Consider the following 18237-nt stretch of genomic DNA (forward strand, 5'->3'; position numbering starts at 1 on the left):
CTGTGTGATTCGCCTATTTCGTGGATAGTCAAACACTTTGGATAAATGTTAGGCTACTTTGTTTAGTGAAGGCAATCAAATCGCGCCACTGCGCGCTGCAGAATCAACACGGATGACCTGTGTGCTAAGAGTGAGCTCTTACATTAGCAAACCTCGTCCTGTTATTAGTTAGACTACCATACATTAGCGCGCGCGTAAACAAACATATAATCCAGACAAACGAGAACAGGTTTTAACAGTTTCATTCATCTTGTCACATCTCACTTACATAGTTCCCATTGAATAAAATGGTGTAAAAACCACACAGAAATCTAAAAAGCAATATATGTATTGCATGGATTTCCTAAAAGTACATCGTTGAACCAAACTGTGTAAAATTACGCACGAGATGTGGACTAACAAGTTATCTGAAACTAAAGGACACGTGAGAAAAACACCTATCAAGAAGAAACACATATCAAGATAAATGAGATGTTTATGTAGTTCACTTTCGTCTGAAACAATTCAGATGATTTTACATATTGGATTGTGATGTAAACAATGGTTAAGACATGAATAAAGCCTGATTAAAGCTTAGGTGTAACGTCAGTTTTTATCTGCGCGTGATAAAGTGGCCTTAACCACCCCCCGTGCCCCCCCTCCTCCTTTTTTTCTTCTGTTGGAATACAATAAGATTAGCTTATAATGAATCTTTTCATATGGACGCTTGCTCTTTTGGAGTGGCGCAGGTGTACAATAGGGGGGCAACGCGGCGAAGTCTCGCGCCTAGGTGTGAGCAGATTATTCAAATAGGGCCGAGTGAAGAAGGGATTGGAGGCTCGCCCGGCGCACACGGCTATATCACAGCGCTAACACACAGCAGCAGGCGTCATTTGAACTCCAGTCTTCAGCAGTCGCCTCTCAGCGTCCGTCAGCGCGCCTGCAGCTGACTCGCACACACACATACACGCTCACACGCACAAGCGCGCACACAAGCACACACATGCGCCAGCCCTTGACAGGAGAGCGCGACTAGAACACGAGGATCCTTGAGGTTCCCAAACAGCCACCGGCGAGGACGCGCTTGTCTGGGGAAGCCCTCTAAAAACTGAGAGAAAACTTCAGGATGCTCGGGGCTGTCAAAATGGAAGGACACGAACACGCGGACTGGAGCACCTACTATGGAGAGCCTGAGGTAGGAAGCCTACCCTAAATATATATGTATATAGTTTTTTTCTCATGGAAAGCCGATTTCATTTTATACAACTCAATATTAGCCCTGAGATAATATTAACTTTGAGATCAAATATTGACTTGAGGCGCCTCCAAATCCTCCCCCATCTCGATGCGCTGCACTATCCTAACAAAACTTGGGCTTGACATGAAATGCAAACTTTCTTCCAAGCATAGAGCTTTATGTCTACATGTATATCTGTATACAGCAATAACATTTTAGCACAAATTTAAATAGAAAGTGTATTTAATTACGAATTAATATTTAGCTCTAGTTTAACTTACTTAACTAACCCGACCTTACCTAGTCTAAGTCTAGCTTGGTCAATTTTAACAATTTGTCTTTATTATTATTATTTATTTATTTTTTATTATTATTATAAGCTGAAAAAAGCTACTTCCGTTGGGCTTCTCAGCTAAACATGATACATTAAAACCAATACACTTTTTTATTTTTATTTATTATTTATTTATTTATTTATTTGTTTTTTTTGCAGAGTTTAAATAAAATTGAAATGAAATTATATTTTCGTATTACGGACTATAATGACTCTTCATATTATATTAATATTTGCAATAAAACACACTTTAATAACAATAATTTTAAAAAAATTATCCTCTTTTTCAGTGTTACACCTCGGTCGGCAACATGAACACCGGACTGGGAATGAACTCGATGAACACGTACATGAGCATGTCTGGAATGAGCACAGCCGCTAACATTACGGCCAACACCATGAACATGTCGTACGTAAACACGGGCATGAGCCCCTCTATGACTGGCATGTCTCCGGGCGCAGGTGCCATGGCTGGTATGGGCCCGGGCATGACGGGTATGAGCGCAGCACTCAGCCCGAGCATGAGCCCAATGACGGCTCAAGCGCCTTCCATGAACGCCCTGACATCCTATACGAACATGAACGCCATGAGCCCCATGTATAGCCAGTCAAATATCAACCGATCCCGCGACCCCAAAACGTACCGCAGAAGCTACACGCACGCCAAGCCGCCGTATTCATATATCTCCCTGATTACTATGGCCATCCAGCAGTCTCCGAGCAAGATGCTCACCCTAAGCGAGATCTACCAGTGGATCATGGACCTGTTCCCCTTTTACCGACAGAATCAGCAGCGCTGGCAGAACTCCATCCGCCACTCGCTCTCCTTCAACGACTGCTTCGTCAAAGTGCCTCGCTCGCCTGATAAGCCTGGCAAGGGCTCGTTCTGGACCCTGCACCCCGATTCGGGCAACATGTTTGAGAACGGCTGCTACTTGCGGCGCCAAAAGCGCTTCAAGTGCGAGAAATCTTCAGGCAAGGAATCTGGCCGGAAGTCATCTGAACCTGGTTCACACAGCAGCTCTGAAAGCTGCAACGGCAATGAGTCTCCGCACTCTAACTCTTCCGTCAGCGAGCACAAAAGGTCGCTTTCGGACCTGAAGTCGAACCCGGGGATGAGTCCAGAGCACAACGCCACCTCGCCTGTTTCCCAGCACCACCAACAGCAGCAGCAACAGCATCTAATGGCGCAGCACCACGCGGTTCTCGCGCATGACGCGCACTTAAAGCCAGATCATCACTACGCTTTCAACCATCCGTTCTCCATCAACAACCTTATGTCGTCGGAGCAGCAGCATCACCACAAAATGGACCTGAAAACGTACGAGCAGGTGATGCACTACGGCTACGGCTCGCCGATGGCCGGCGCGCTCTCCATGGGCTCCATGGCGGCGAAAGCAGGCTTTGACTCGTCGCCTTTAGGAGCGGACACGTCCTATTACCAAGGCGTGTACTCGAGACCCATCATGAACTCATCCTAGTCTGGTGGAACTTTTCACATGTTTGTATATTTGTAAAAATTACTCTTTGTGCATACGTATTCTGGACTTTTTTTGACGTTTCGCGTTAATTTAGTGGTCACGTTTATTAGTCATTATTTTGTAAAAAAAAAAAAAAATGTGAAGAAACGAATGTGATGAACTCTGTTTGACGGCTTTGAAAATGGACCAAAAATACAGCTGATCTGAATCTGGGAATCTCAACCAAATGAAAAGGAGGAACTGTTCTTCATTCATTTGTGAAAACATTATTTATGGCTTGTAAATGTGTATTCTTGTAGACAATGATGAGAACAGAATCTATATTAAAGTGTTATTTGAATTTTCAACAAGTTCTGTAAATGTGATTCTTGTTCATATAAATCGTTCTCGGATGTCTGTATGCTCACTCTACAAAGTAACCACAATACAATTTTTTTATTTAGATTTCAGGCTATTCTGAAATGGTATTTCACTTTATGAATTAAAAGTGTAATTGAACTATTACATATCTATATCAAAGTATATGTTTTAAAAAGATATAGCAAAAAAACTTATTTTGAACAAGGCGTAAATATAAGGACTGGAAATGCTACAGCCTACGTTTATAATATTGATTATCTCTAAATGTGTAGATAGTTATATAGGCTAAAGGGTATGTGGTGCAAACCAGTCTCCTGAGATTTCTTCTTCCACAGCCAATTAGCTAGATATCCGATAAATAAACTTTGGTGGACTGAAGAGGTTTCAGAGGAGCTATGCGAGAAATTAAATAAAGAATTAAAATAGGCGCTGTAACAAACAAATAGTATTTAAAAAGGAAATTCACGTTTAGCAGTTTTTTTTCTTTTGCACAAAAGAAATACATTAAATATCATATTATATTACATTATATTATATTATATTATATTATATTATATTATATTATTCACACACATAAAAAAACATATATATATATATATATATATATATATATATATATATATATATATATATATATATATATATATACACACACACACACATTTAGAAGATATGGGAGGTGGGAGTTTCAAATTGCCTAATGGTAACATCATCGTCTTCATAATCATCATCATCATCATCAACAACAAAAACATCATTAATAATGTTAATACTACCACTACTACTAATAATAATAATAACAATAAAAAAATACTAATAACAAGCCTAACAATAAATAAGACAAATTGTTTCTTGATAATTGGAGATTCTAAAAGAGTTAGAAAGGAAACAGGTAGCTATCGAAATAGGCGACAATGGTGGATATTATTATTCATTTATTTATTTTGCAGTTTTTTAGTTTTTACACACTTGTGACATGTTTTAAAAGATCTTCATTCTGCCCTTTAAACATGGATTTTCGGAGAAGGGCACATACTTTATTTGACACTTTTTCTCTTTATTTTTGTTGCAGCTGTGCTAGACATTGCGTATATTCTAACACGCCTTTTTTGCTTACAGTCCATGAAGCACTCAATGAGTCAAATAAAACTCGTCTGAACATATTTAATAATTCACTTCTATTATGTTAGAGCCTTAGAGGAAAATAAAGTCCTTAACCAGTTACATACATTATTTGGCAGATACAATGTGGTCAGAAGCCGGTTTATGTTTTAGATCAGCCTCTGCGCTCTCTAAAGCTCTACTTGCAATATTGCTCATTGCAAATAAACAATAGCTGATAAACAATGAAAATATAGTGTTAATATATATATATAGGAAGTGTACACGGAGGAGCAAATTGCAAGACTGTAAACTTTGAATGGAGGCACGTCACTTCTGGGCAAATTTGCACAGATATTAAATTTCGGCCCTCTCATTTTAGTCTTAGGCCTAATGCGAGGCTGAATTTTTATAGCGCGCTGATCGATATCGCTGTAAAAATAATCATTTTTTTAAACTAGCGGGGCAGCGAAATCTTTGCTTTGTGCTAAAGTCAACAGTGGCAGAGTTTGAGCTCAAATAAATGCCGCTGTGCCTGGAGCACTTTGCAGAAGGCAGCGGGGAAGCAGCGGACTCTCACGCCTTTCCTTTACAACAGCTTACAGGTAGGAGCAGCTCATGTCCTCACATCCCATTTCCACACACTTGGATGGCATGTCGGGGTTTACATTCAAAGGGCTGCAACTCGGAGACGCGGGAGGTTTATTTCGCTCTCGAATTTAAGAGATACGGTTCGCGGATTGTAACAAGACTTGCTGGAGCCTTTTCTCTCGCGCGACTTGCTACTGACAGCCTGCAACTTCAGCTGATAGATGACGAGCTTCCTTCATATTGTGGGAGAAATGCGCTCTCTCCACCGTGCGAACAAGAGCCAGCACTATCCACGGCGACCCCCCAGAGTTCTCATGTGGAGAATGATTGAGTGGTTGATATTTTCTATTGTTCAGTGATTATAACGATAAGTAGCGTTAACGAAGCTTAACATGTAAGACATTACTCGGAATAATTACCATGTAATCGGTGACAGTATTAATGTTTTCGTTATTTGCAAGAGGTTGCGTAATTGTTCATATCCTGTAATAATTAAAAACCCGTGTTAAAGATAGTCAGGGGGAAAATGCGGCAGTTATGACTGCTGGGTATTACAACCAGGTTTGCAGTTGTAGTACACACCTGCTTTACTTCACCTGCCACAGATCACCGACAGAAAGGCAAAACGAAGCATTTTGCAGATCTTACACTATAGCAAACGAACAACTTTATGGTTTGGTTACTGGAATTAGACATAAGTCTTTTAACATCGGGAAGTAATAGAAATCAATAATAATAATAATAATAATAATAATAATAATACAATTAATTGTCGGTAACCAATATAAATCTCACAGTTTGTAAGTATTATAACTTAAAAGTTTTATTTTTAAAATTGAATTTTAAGTTTATTTCGCATTTTTAAATAAATAAAATCGTTTAAATGTATCAGTTATTTGCACAAGCTATATTATTTTCGGCAACAAATAAAAATAATGAAAGCTATTCCACCATCACTGCTGATACATAATAATAATAATAATAATAATAATAATAATAATAATAATAATAATAATAATAATAATAATGATTCTATAATATTATATAAAATCAAAAAATCGTTACAGCTGTGCAGCTCCAGTTAGTGGAGAGTCTTCACTGCAAATGGAAAATACAAAGTGGATGTAGAAATAAATATAAATAAAATATCTGACAGCCGTTATAATGGACTGAAAACCCGCCCGGATAATGTGCTGTGTTTCAAATCGCATAACAATCATCCCAATTAACATAACATTTATCAAAGACACCGCTAAGCTTAATTACGCTTACTGTTAAATCCATTTAATCGGGTTACATTTACTAAGAGTGTTCCAGTTTCCGCGATTATTTGCAATGTGAAAGTCTGTAAGTAATAAACATTTGAACCTCATTTCCCAAACCCCCCAAAGAGCCGATATCAGAGAAGACTTCAGACATCATTAAGTGGCCTGGTGTTTGCATCATATATTTTATCTGCAGCTAGTCGCCTATTTTCTCGGCCTACGTATAGTGCAATAAGCTAAATATTTTCTGTGCTATTTCTGTACTAAATAAGGTCTAGTATAAATCCAGCTGGCCTTTCAAACCATTGAAATGGCATCAATATAATCGATAATACTTGTGATGAGTGATCTAGGGACAGCCAATACAAACTTTGCGATGCGCGGGGTCTTACGTAACCCGTATAGCCAATCTGGCGCGCGCTGTGCTTGCCTGAAGTTCGGAACACCCAAGTAGATCGTATCCAGGGAAACGGCGCGCGGCCATCTTACCGGGCGTTAAAGCGGCTTTTAGGCCGCGGCTGCGACAGGAGCGACACAGCAGCCCGACTTAACTTCTCCCTCACACCAAATGCTCTTAATCCCAAAAGCACAGCAGAGTAAAGCTGCTGCCCCACAGTATATTAAAAGAACACAAAGTCAGCCCGAGTGCGAAAAGGCAGTTTCTCCGGCAGCAGCGATTCCCACACGGCTCTGAGAACGCACGAAAAATGTCTTTAATAACACAAGTATACAGTGCAATGAACATGTATATATTTCTACCTTAGCTGTGTGGGCCAAATACACAATAAATCATGACATCGGTCTACTATCTTTACCTCTTCTTTGCAGGTATGATATCCTGTCTAAATTCTTGCTATTTGCTTTCTTTTTGCAAAAGGATTAATTTTGTATTATAAAGATAGGATATATTTATAATACTAACTGGCCTACAGATATAGATATACTACTACTACTACTACTACTACTAATAATAATAACAACAACAACAACAACAACAACAACAACAACAACAACAATAATAATAATAATAATAATTATTATTATTATTATTATTATGAATTAATTATAAATGAAAAATAATTTAAATATATTTAATGTTATACAATAACTACAATAATAAAAACATTAATAAGTAAACTAGATTCTAATTTTATCCTTCCATATACAAACATCATGAACTATGTGCATTATCAGAGCATCTATGTGCATTCCCATGTAACAATACTAGAACAATAATAGAAATCTGGTCTTACAAGTAAATACATGATTAAATGCAGAAGTTTGATGAGGGAAATAGGGCAGTAAATGTACTAATATTGCTACAATACAGAGAAGATCATATTGTGCAAATTAGAAAAAGACCAACAGCATTAAGGCTTGTAATAAATTAGAAAAACATATAACATTTTGCAGATCAAAGAAAATCTGCAGTGTGATTGTGAATATGGAGTAATCTGAACTGCAAAAGCCCCATGCACCTTTAATCCATGGCAATACAAATGGTCACATTTGCATGGCACAAACATGTCAGGTATCAGCATGTGTGGAGGATTTAGGAAAGTGTGCTTGATATACATCTATAAAGGTGTGTGCTGACCAGTGTCCTGTTGTCTCAGTTTGCTGGCATTCCAGGTAGAAACTGAACAGAAAATAATGTTGGAATAACAACAATCAAATTTAGAAGTATATTATGAATTACCTGATGATAGTTTTATATTTTGTGGTTTAAAATACTGATGAAATCTTATTATCAATTGTAAATGATGCCCAGTTAACAAATTCACATCATCGTTTTCCTGCTGAGACTAGGCTATAGAGAGCCAGATGGAAGCTAGCGGAAATAAGCCATGGATGCAACAGAGGTCAAATAGTGTGTTCACACTGCTCTAACAGAACAGTGTGAAATTCCTGTTCTGTCTCTCATAGTCAAGACTTGCCAAACCGCAGGCCAGATCCTATACACATGGTTACACTTCACAACTTCATCAGTGTTTATAAGCAAAGCACAAACTAGAATTTCTTTATATTTCTTTTTTAGAGATGTCTTCAACATCCTCTGTATCCTGTAATTCTTCTGTACACTGGATATTTACATACAGGGATACAAAATGGGTAAATTTCATTCGTATTTGCCAAAATCTCTGGTTCATGTTTGTCCATTCCCCTTGTGCAGACATACATATACATATACACATCGTATAGATTTCAGTAGTTCTCACCCTCATCCAACATTTCCTCTGGTTAAAGTCTACAGTTCAAGACTAAGTCACTGGGAAGGACACTCAACTCATTAAAACTTAATGAAAGCAATAAACACAGGTGCCAGCAATTCATTCAGACGCCCAAACCAATCTCCATTTCCCGCTAAAGGCAAACAAGCCCAGATGCCCCAGTGTGATTCGCTGAATAACAAAAGCAAATCAAATTTTTGTCCTGCATGTGTTCCCAATGCAGAAATGTAGAGGCAATAGGTTATGCCGAGACAGAGCTTGTCCAATTTATTGTACGTGAGACGGGTGTGTCACTGAGGTGATTCCAGCATTTTCTCGGACAGCAAAGAGCTTGTAGTTGAGAGGATGGCAGGAATATATATGCAATATTCATAAGAACCTATTTCTTCAAGATAGCACTGGGCAGACATGCATGATGATAAAAATTAAGTCTATACCGCTTTCTTAGAATCACAGTGATTAACTGCTTCCAACTATACTATATCTATCTATCTATCTATCTATCTATCTATCTATCTATCTATCTATCTATCTATCTATCTATCTATCTATCTATCTATCTATCTATCTATATTTACACACACACACACACACACACACGCACACACACATACACACACACACACACACAGTACACATTATAATCTAGAAATGTCTTTAATCTAATAATCTAATAATCTATTCTAGATGTCTGTATTCTATATATCTTGGAATACATCATGTCTCAGTCCAAATCACAATGAAAAATCAACAGCATAACTGCTTACAGAACTGAATCCAAGTGTTCAGTTTAAAGAGACTATGAGCTACTGTAATCAAAAAGCCCTACCACTTACTCTATATTCCCTTCACTCACAATGCATGAACCCAAATGCAATCCGATATAAATGGTACAGATCATTCATCACACTGAGATTAATGTGTGAATAAAGCACTGTTAAAAGCCCAGAGATGAGATTACTTGTAGATACTACAGGGTAGTGCTCCCCAGACACACACAATTTAACCCATGTCTGCTTACCATTGACAGTGACATATTGGCCAGACTAATTCAATTTTCTGTCAGATTAAGTGTAGGTAGTATTGTTTAGGAAGTAGATTTATCATCAGTGATTTACAAAAGAAAGACCCCCAGTGTAGACACACAACGGAATCTGTCAGCAACCGTGCTGTGTACAATGACCTATCCATGTTTAACATGCCTACATTTCTATTAATCAGAGCATCAGCCACTGAAATATTATATAAAGCATTACGTAAACAGACACACTTTGTGGTTAGGTTCAATCATGCTAAATACTATTTACAATTTTGCCAGAAAATAAAAAAGGCAAAGCATTATTTGAGGTACTGTTCAGTTTAGGCTTACCAACCATTACCATAACTGTGTATCTGGGGCTTAAGCGGACCAACCCACTATTAAGGTCACTTATCCCAAAGACTGTTCTGTTACTATACCAATGCAAATAAGTCATCTGCACATGCAAAGCTGCGCATTATTAGAGACTAGTCCAACATGATGAATCCTTTTGAGCGGTGCAGATGATTTAGACCAGGAAAAAGATTAATTACAACACAAGGTTTGCTTATGAGAAGAGCATTTGCAAGGGGGAGGCTTTTCAAATACCTGGCCCACATGATGGTGTAGTTAAAATTTACAATGTTTTTAAAATCAAAAAGCTTCACATGCAGTAGGAGAGTCAGAAATGCTTGCAGTCTAGTGCTTTTTGTGGATTTGCATCATAGGAGATGAGAAGAGAATGCAAGAGAGGTTTTACATTTCCTAAATATGGACAGTTATTATTCTGCACTATGAATTAGAACACTGCTCTAAGTTACTGTCTGAGCCATTAAACATAAAAACAACTGAAATAATTGCCTAATAATAATAATAATAATAATAATAATAATAATAATAATAATAATAATAATAATAATAATTATTATTATTATTATTATTATTATTATTATTATGCAAATGTAAATAATAATAATAATAATAATAATAATAATAATAATAATAATAATAATAATACCTACGCATCAACAACAAGTGTTAGCTTTTATATACATAAAAATATTTGAATGATATGAGAGTTAGAATGCTACAGGTTTCCTGAGATCATAATATGAATCACCTTGCACATAGTTTTACTGTGTGAAATTTCTGTTATATATCTATAAGTGTGATCATTTCCCCGTAATAACGAATGGGTAATACAGGCGCAAACATAGCACTGAACCTATGCATGGATTTTATTCTATCCCCAATCAATACACTACTGTGGGCTTCACTGAAAGTAATCTTAATTGCAAAAAAAAATCCTGAACACTGTCTATCAAATACAAGATGTCTGACAAGCAGAAAGCCAGCATCTAGAAGAGAGTTCTAACTGCTACAACACATTTTACTGAGCAGTTGGTGATAAACGCAGTTAGCCCCTCCTTGGCTTAAAGCAATTAATTCAGGCACCCTGACATCAACTCTCCAATCCTCTGACAGCTTGGAGCCCAAATCAAAATGCTAGTTCTCCTGGGAACAGGAGAAGATAGCCGGCTCTTTTCTGGACTGTTTGCTCACTGGGCCTGAGAGCAATCTTCCTTGCTGAATGAAATGCAAGGACACAAACAATGTGGCGGCGAGAGAATGGAAGACGGGGAATGAACAGTTTGGACTATTTGCTCAGCAGAAGGGCAGTCACAATGGCTGGCCCATGGCTTTCCCATGCATCAAGCCTCTTAGTCTTAGCACTCCTTTGTTGCTGGGTTTCGTTCAGATAAGAGCCCAGCTGCCCCATGCATTTAATTCCCATTGTACACCATACTGTATAGCCATTTATCTGCTTTTAGGTGGCTTTTCGTCATTTTGTTATTTCATAAGTGTGCATCATATTGCCATGGTCTTCCTTCACCTTTGCATGTGCAGGCGTTTAGGAGGCTGGACCAAGAAAACAAGCAAGGTCAAGACTACAGAAGGATAAGTCTTCTCCTTTCACTTAAGCATGTGTGTTTGTGTGCGTGTGTTTGTGTGTGTGTGTTTGTGTACATGTGTGCTTGAGCCACTATAATGCTTATTAAATGAGCTGCACCTTAAATCATTCCATTTAAGCAATTACAAAAAAAGAAATTACCACTTGGGGAAAAAAACGGAGTACAGTGAATGAAAGAAAAATGCCTAACCTTCCATTACTGTTAAAACACAGGTTTTAAACAGAGAGCACCACCCAAAAAAAGATTACAACATCAGCTTGGTTATAAATCAAACAGACAGTCCAAACTATGCCATGTGCCATTTGCATATAGGATTCCAAAGCCGTCTGTGACCACAAAAGTGCACGCTAGTCAAGTGGGTAAAACTCCAGACCCCAGGAGGTCATGCAGGATAACAAAGATATAACATTAAATAAAAAGAATTAATAAATAATATTAAATTGCAGAAACCTTAAGATTCTTATATCTCTGCTTTCACCCTAGAAGAAAGCCTGACAGGCAGAGGTAGTTAAGACAGCATTATCTATCACCTGTTTATTTACTGTGCTTCTAATATTGGCTGGTATTGCTCTTAATTGTTTATCGGCTACTTATTTCACTGCTGCTGCTACTTTTGTACACTTTGTCACTGTCATTTTTTTTAATTCAAGTAATTCAACTTTAAGATGTGCTAAACTGAATAAAAAAATTATATTTCAATATATTAATATACAAAAGAATAAAATTATTAAAATTATTAAAATTATTAAAATTATTAAAATTATTATTATTATTATTATTATTATTATTATTATTATTATTATGAATTAACATTTTATTTAAGAGTTTTATGAACCAATAGGAATCAGTTAAGTGATATTTCACAAAATTGTACTGTTAGAAATATTAATTGTTTAAAATTACCTCATTAATACTATGGGGTTCCATACCTAGGTAAGCACATTATAATCTTATTTATAAATCATTACAGGTTTTTATGCTATGTTGCTACAGAGAGTATCAAAACCTTAAAAAGGGAAAGACTCATCAAAGTCAAGAGGTCCATATTTCCTCAAATGGCAAAAAACTTTTTTGCTTTTTTGCAAAAATCTGGCTAACCTATTTATTCTAGTCCACATTCCCCATTCTAATTTCTAATAGCTTCGTCAGATCTATGATGTGGGAAGACAAAACCCAGAGAGTCTAATACATGGAACATTAATGTAATGGCAGTAAGAAAGTGGGATTAGTGTTAGGGATTTACGTCACAGTGGGAGGACTGATTTCCACAGTATGATAATGGCCTATTATACTCTTATCATGTTTCAAAGAGGGAGCCTAATAGAAGGAGAATTATAGTTCCGGGGTGATATGGTAAAAAAAAAGTAATGATGTAGAATGCAAAGCAACATGTCAAAACAAAGAGCGGATCAGTCCTGTTTATAGTGTAGCGTTCTATATGCTCGTTTTACTCGTAAATGCAAGTCCATTTGTATGTGTGTAGGTGAGGGTGTGTGCATGAACATGTGTGTGGGATAGTTTTGCATAACGCTTCACTGATGCTAAAGTAAAGCTCTGTTCATGGCTTTTCAGCACGCCTTTAAGTTGCCATCACTGTGTAATTGATGAGTGCTGAGACATGACACAAAGCTCTACTGCTCAGAAAATGAAAGGGAATAACCGAGTCATATAAGATGAAACACACAAAAGATGGGTGATTAGCAAGTACCGGAACAATGTTGATATTGCTCAGAGAACACACACGAATAAACACACCCTGCGCTGTACAGAGCTTTCACACGCTGCTCAAGCAACAAAAACAAACTCATCATTGCTACAGAGATGAAATAGGCATGAAATTCACTATCAAATTCTATCAACAACGTGAATTCAAATAACCTATGGGCTGCGCACGCAATTATTTACTCATCTTAGTTAGCAATTTTCTAAATTTGATGCATAAAGATACACTCTTTTGCCAAACAGTCCTTCCAGACCAGCTGCAGGAAGAAGTGCTGTTTCTGCTGGAGAAAACTTTCTAGTGTCAGACGCAATCCTTTCATGAAGGTTTTGCAAAGAATGACGAGGGAATGATTCTCCTTGGCACTAAAGAGTTTTCTAACTTTCATGTCATATCTTCCTTTCATTCTTGGGGATTAGTGTCTTATTCAAAGGTGCAATTACAAAGCTACACAGTGGAAGGGTGGGGAGAAATGAGCCTGCAGGTCTCTTCCATTTCATTCTGCATTTGAACCTTGTTACTTGAATGAGACATATTTCACTACTGCACTATACATATTTCACTACTGCAGTCCATTAAACATTATTGTTGATGACAGAACCATGGTTTAAACCCTCCCTCTCTCTCTCTCTCTCTCTCTCTCTCTCTCTTTCTCTGACACAAACACACACACACACACACACCCACACACACACACACACACACACACACATTTTTTCTAAATATTCTTTTACTGTTCCCATGTTATGAGGGATGCAAGATATATCTAATCCAGAGATATAATTAAAATATACAAAAATATTTAACAAATAAATAAACAATTACTAAATATTTACATATTTTCATTTTACTAAAAGTCTAGCAACTGAAATTGTTTTTCTCTTACACTGACCCTTAGAAGACAAATAAGCAATATCTACATTGCCATAGGTCAATTTTCCTTTTAAAAATGTACTTATTTGTACCCACAATTTGTAACAAATAATCACAAAAACATTTTTTACTGAGTTGTATCACAGACATGTTGCGTCAGCTCACGTTGAGTAATACTCAACTCCATGACCACAACTGCAAGTAAAAACATACCTGCTTTAGAAGGATAGGCTGGTGCAGATCAAATCCTTAGAACACAACACCTTTCAAAACAGGAAAAAGTCCTGATTTGACAACAAATCTTGAAACCATGTGCATAGTGAATAATCACTTTCCAACACAAAGTTTTATATGCAATGCATAAGCCTAAGGTCATGTATGCAAATACAAGTGTATGTGTGAATAGTAACTAACTGAGCCAGTTTTAGTAGGAAAAGTGGTTTCCTCATGCAAATTCCCACAAGGGAGCTGGAGCAAGCCTTTGAATAACATGAATGAACTGAATGACAGTTATAATGTGTTAGTGCATTGAAAATGCCAATAGATCACAAAATTTATGATATTTAAATCAACTCAAAGATAGATTTAGATGCCTGAAAATATAGTCATCGTAAATATGCTCTCATACTATTACATTTATGGCATTTGGTAGATGCCCTTTTTCAGAGTGACTTGCAGAAGTTCTTTCAAAGTTTCTATTAATAAGTACATAAATACTGGTTCTGTTAAAACCAATAATATTATTATCTGAAAACAAAGTCTGTAGTTTGGTCTCAGGAGGAATTATATATGCACACAGTCTCTGAGCTAATAAAGACAAGACTTAATATTCTACTCTGACTCCGCAAAACCCTTTTGTTTTACCAATAGATCCACTTGGCCAGAGGTTTTTTTTTTTTTTAGAGAGGACAGACCAAAGATAAGAGCAATGGGAGCTTGTGACAGCCACACAATGTCCCCCCAGTTGGCCCCATTGACCGGCCCATGGCACCTTCCAGGTATGACTGCAATGTTTAACCAGCCATCCATCTTCTACCTGCTGCTGGCAAACAGGCACCTTTGTCTAAGCCTCACTGTTGTTAGGGCCTGCTCTGACTCAGTGGATCAACCCCATTTATTTCCCCATTGGCTGTGGCTCAGAATCTATGCTTTTCCTTTAATCCGCTTTTTATTTCTCTGACAGGAACATTCAGTGTGTTAATGCATTTGTGCGTATGGGTGGTTCAGAGTAGAGGCTGTCTCTTGCTGGGTTCAACTGGTGATTTGTGGCAAATTCCAGGTGCTTATCAGCAGAGTCCAGGGTTACTCTACAAACAAGCTCTATGTAGATCTTTTCATTTTTCTATAAAATCTCCCCATCTAGTAAAGCAGTGAAAAACAATAATCTATATATTTAATTTCTGGAAATTATAACTCATGTTTGTGTTTGCATATAAAAGCATGTTGGATAGCTGTTGGTTGATACATTTCTGGTAAAACCTGAGAGACAATGTATACCTGACTGCATGACTGCATGCGTCTCAACTACATTTCTGACATATCTATAAATACACTTTGCTCATCAGATCCTGATGAGATATTAAATGAATAAACTTCTGTGTGCAGTTAAAATGGAGGTGCAAATGGGGATGCCTTATTATGAAAAACCAATGGCAAGTTTGGAGAGGGTGTGGCAATTGGAGTGCCAATACTTTTAAGATAGAAAACTCTGAGTGGCTCCACTGACCTAATAACCTTTTTAAATAAACATGGCCTCATTTTCCTTTTGTCTGTATTAGCCTGAATACCTTTGCTTCGTTAAATGGAAGGAAAAATGACCATATATGGCATTTGTTATTTAAATAACTAAAAATACATAACTGGGAATTAGATAGGACATACTCTGGGGCAGAACGATATTATAGCAATTCAAATGCAAATCTGTCATCATGCCATCAGTGTTACATCTATCATAATTCCATGCATGTAAAAATGAGACAGAGGAATTTGATAATGAATTTTAAAAGCATATTTTTCCTTTCAGGTATGGATCAATTTGCAAAAGATCATCAGGTTCAGTCCTAACCCTTCAAACCACGCTGGAAGTGTTAGCTTGCCAATCATCCTCACAACACCTTCACCTGCGACTCAGCAGTCACGTCTGACCTGGCCGTGTATGCGAGATAACATTCGCGTCTGCAGAGCTGAGAGGGGGGACAAAAGGAAGTTTGACGTTAATGATTAACGGCGCTAAAAGCCCCTGCTTTTGTATTCCCATGGTACCGAGGCTATCTGGTGGCCATGTGACCTGCGTGGAGGAGATTGGGGGTGAGCGGTAGAGCAAACACAGGTGCTGTGTTTGAGTTGGAGTCGCCTGCGCTGTCAGGGACAACCACAAACACACACAGCCATGCCAAGCTCCACAAACAGCCGCCTACGCCAACAGATCAAGTCCAATGTGCTCCTCCCCATCTTCCTATATGTTCCACATCGGAAAAGTATCTACCATGTTTAGTGCATCTTTAAGGAAATAAAAACACACAATTGCCTTTAAACTGTATAATAAAACCTAATAATATAAATATTAATATGCTTTCATTTATAACTGTAAATTAAACTGTGCTGAATGATCACGTTCTCATGTCACATGCAACTACTAATCAATTTTGCTGAAGCTGCCTGTCTGTAATTAATGAGCTGTTCTCAATCATTCTCAGTCATGCTAAACACAATGTTAACAAGTCCTGAGGGAAAGGTGTTAAGAACCATTTAACCTTAGCATTTTCAATGTCAGTCATGGCTACATGTGCAGTGTGCTAGTGGGAACTGAACCTTTTCTTGATAATGTAATCAGCTGATATGAAGGCCCTATCACTAAAACCCTCTCTGTCTGACACAGAAATGACGGAAGTGATAACAAGAACAAAAGCTGCAATACACGCATCCCCTCTTGTAGAAACAAGGAAATGGAAAGACTGCATTATGGAAACACCTCATTCACTTTCTAATTTTCTGTGCGGTGTGCTGCAGATCAGACAGACGGTACTTTTATTGTTCTGATATTAATGTTTGTGCTCCAGGCTGCCTTACAGTTAATTGCTAGCAATCGAGTTGAGGTTTGATTACGAACGCAACAACGATAAAGGCTTTTCAGGGCGAACACTTAATCAGAGGGGAATATTAAATTGTTCAAGGGAGAGAATCGGTGTGAAGGAGATAGGGAGGGTTCAGCTGAGACAAATAAAATATATACGATCTAAAACCTCAATCAAACAACAGATTTCATACCTGTGTGTATATGTGTGTGTACACATCGCTGTCAATACTAGTGAACACACACCTTTGTTAGCTTTACTCTAGAAACCAATGGTGTGCTGAACGGTAGGTGTAAAACCTGACTGCAAACTCTGACAACACACTGATATAAGACTAAAAGGGGAAGCGAATACTTTGTGGAATAAATCGTTTTGCATATATTAATACAGCAAAGTGCACTTAAAGCACTTAATCAACTCTTCAGAACAATGTTGGTTTGGTCTGCATGGGAACACAGCTACTAGAACTATTTTCACTAAAATACTATATATTTCAAACTGATAAAATCAAAACAGGAAACAAGTGTTACTTTTGTCCTTAGTTCATCTTCACACCTTTCATCTTCACCGTAATGTACAAAGCTTAAAGCAGAATTCAAATGCAGTATAATTATAAGTGATCCAGTGCCGAATACAAGGGCATACCGACAAAAAGAAAAGCTACAGATATTCGTCACAGGATTAGCGCTGTAGGGTGAACTGTGTAGTAAAAAGCTTCATGGCAAACTGCTCCAAAAGGTCTCGAGGCATCAGCTTTGTTGCCAGAGTATTGTGTCGCTCCATAAGTCTGGCTATTGTGCACTGAAACTGAGCTAATCAAAGTGAGTTAGCAATGATAAGCTAAGCTATGAAAAGGCAGAAAAAAACAGCTCTGTCTTCAATAGCTCTTTTTGATGTGGTTGACAAAAAAATGTTACGTAAAAAGCACAAGTGTTTCCGAAGAAGGCAGACTGCGCATGAACCTTCAGAACCTTTTGTCTGCCTCTACAACTATAATGGG

The 18237-nt window shown here is 37.6% G+C and overlaps 1 protein-coding gene and 1 long non-coding RNA gene across 2 annotated transcripts; both read left to right on the plus strand.

Moving 5' to 3' along the window:
• The first annotated feature begins 733 nt into the window (after nt 1-733).
• foxa2 (forkhead box A2) lies at nt 734-3399 on the plus strand. The gene is made up of 2 exons (XM_058398322.1): nt 734-1174; nt 1841-3399. Exons 1-2 carry the CDS (start codon nt 1106-1108, stop codon nt 3029-3031), a joined length of 1260 nt encoding a protein of 419 aa, XP_058254305.1. The 5' UTR covers nt 734-1105; the 3' UTR covers nt 3032-3399.
• A 1214-nt stretch (nt 3400-4613) lies between these two features.
• LOC131359819 (uncharacterized) lies at nt 4614-16730 on the plus strand. The gene is made up of 2 exons (XR_009205813.1): nt 4614-5097; nt 16187-16730. It is a non-coding gene; the product is annotated as an uncharacterized LOC131359819 (long non-coding RNA).
• Nucleotides 16731-18237: the final 1507 nt, after the last annotated feature.

The sequence above is a fragment of the Hemibagrus wyckioides genome, linkage group LG09 (genome assembly GCF_019097595.1).
Source record: "Hemibagrus wyckioides isolate EC202008001 linkage group LG09, SWU_Hwy_1.0, whole genome shotgun sequence".
Classification (NCBI taxonomy): domain Eukaryota; kingdom Metazoa; phylum Chordata; class Actinopteri; order Siluriformes; family Bagridae; genus Hemibagrus; species Hemibagrus wyckioides.

Excerpts from the sequence above, each read along its gene's own strand:
- foxa2 (XM_058398322.1), top strand. The coding sequence starts at position 1,106 with ATGCTCGGGGCTGTCAAAATGGAAGGACACGAACACGCGGACTGGAGC. Across the intron at positions 1,175-1,840 it reads CCTACTATGGAGAGCCTGAG|TGTTACACCTCGGTCGGCAA; the intron begins GTAGGAAGCCTA and ends CCTCTTTTTCAG.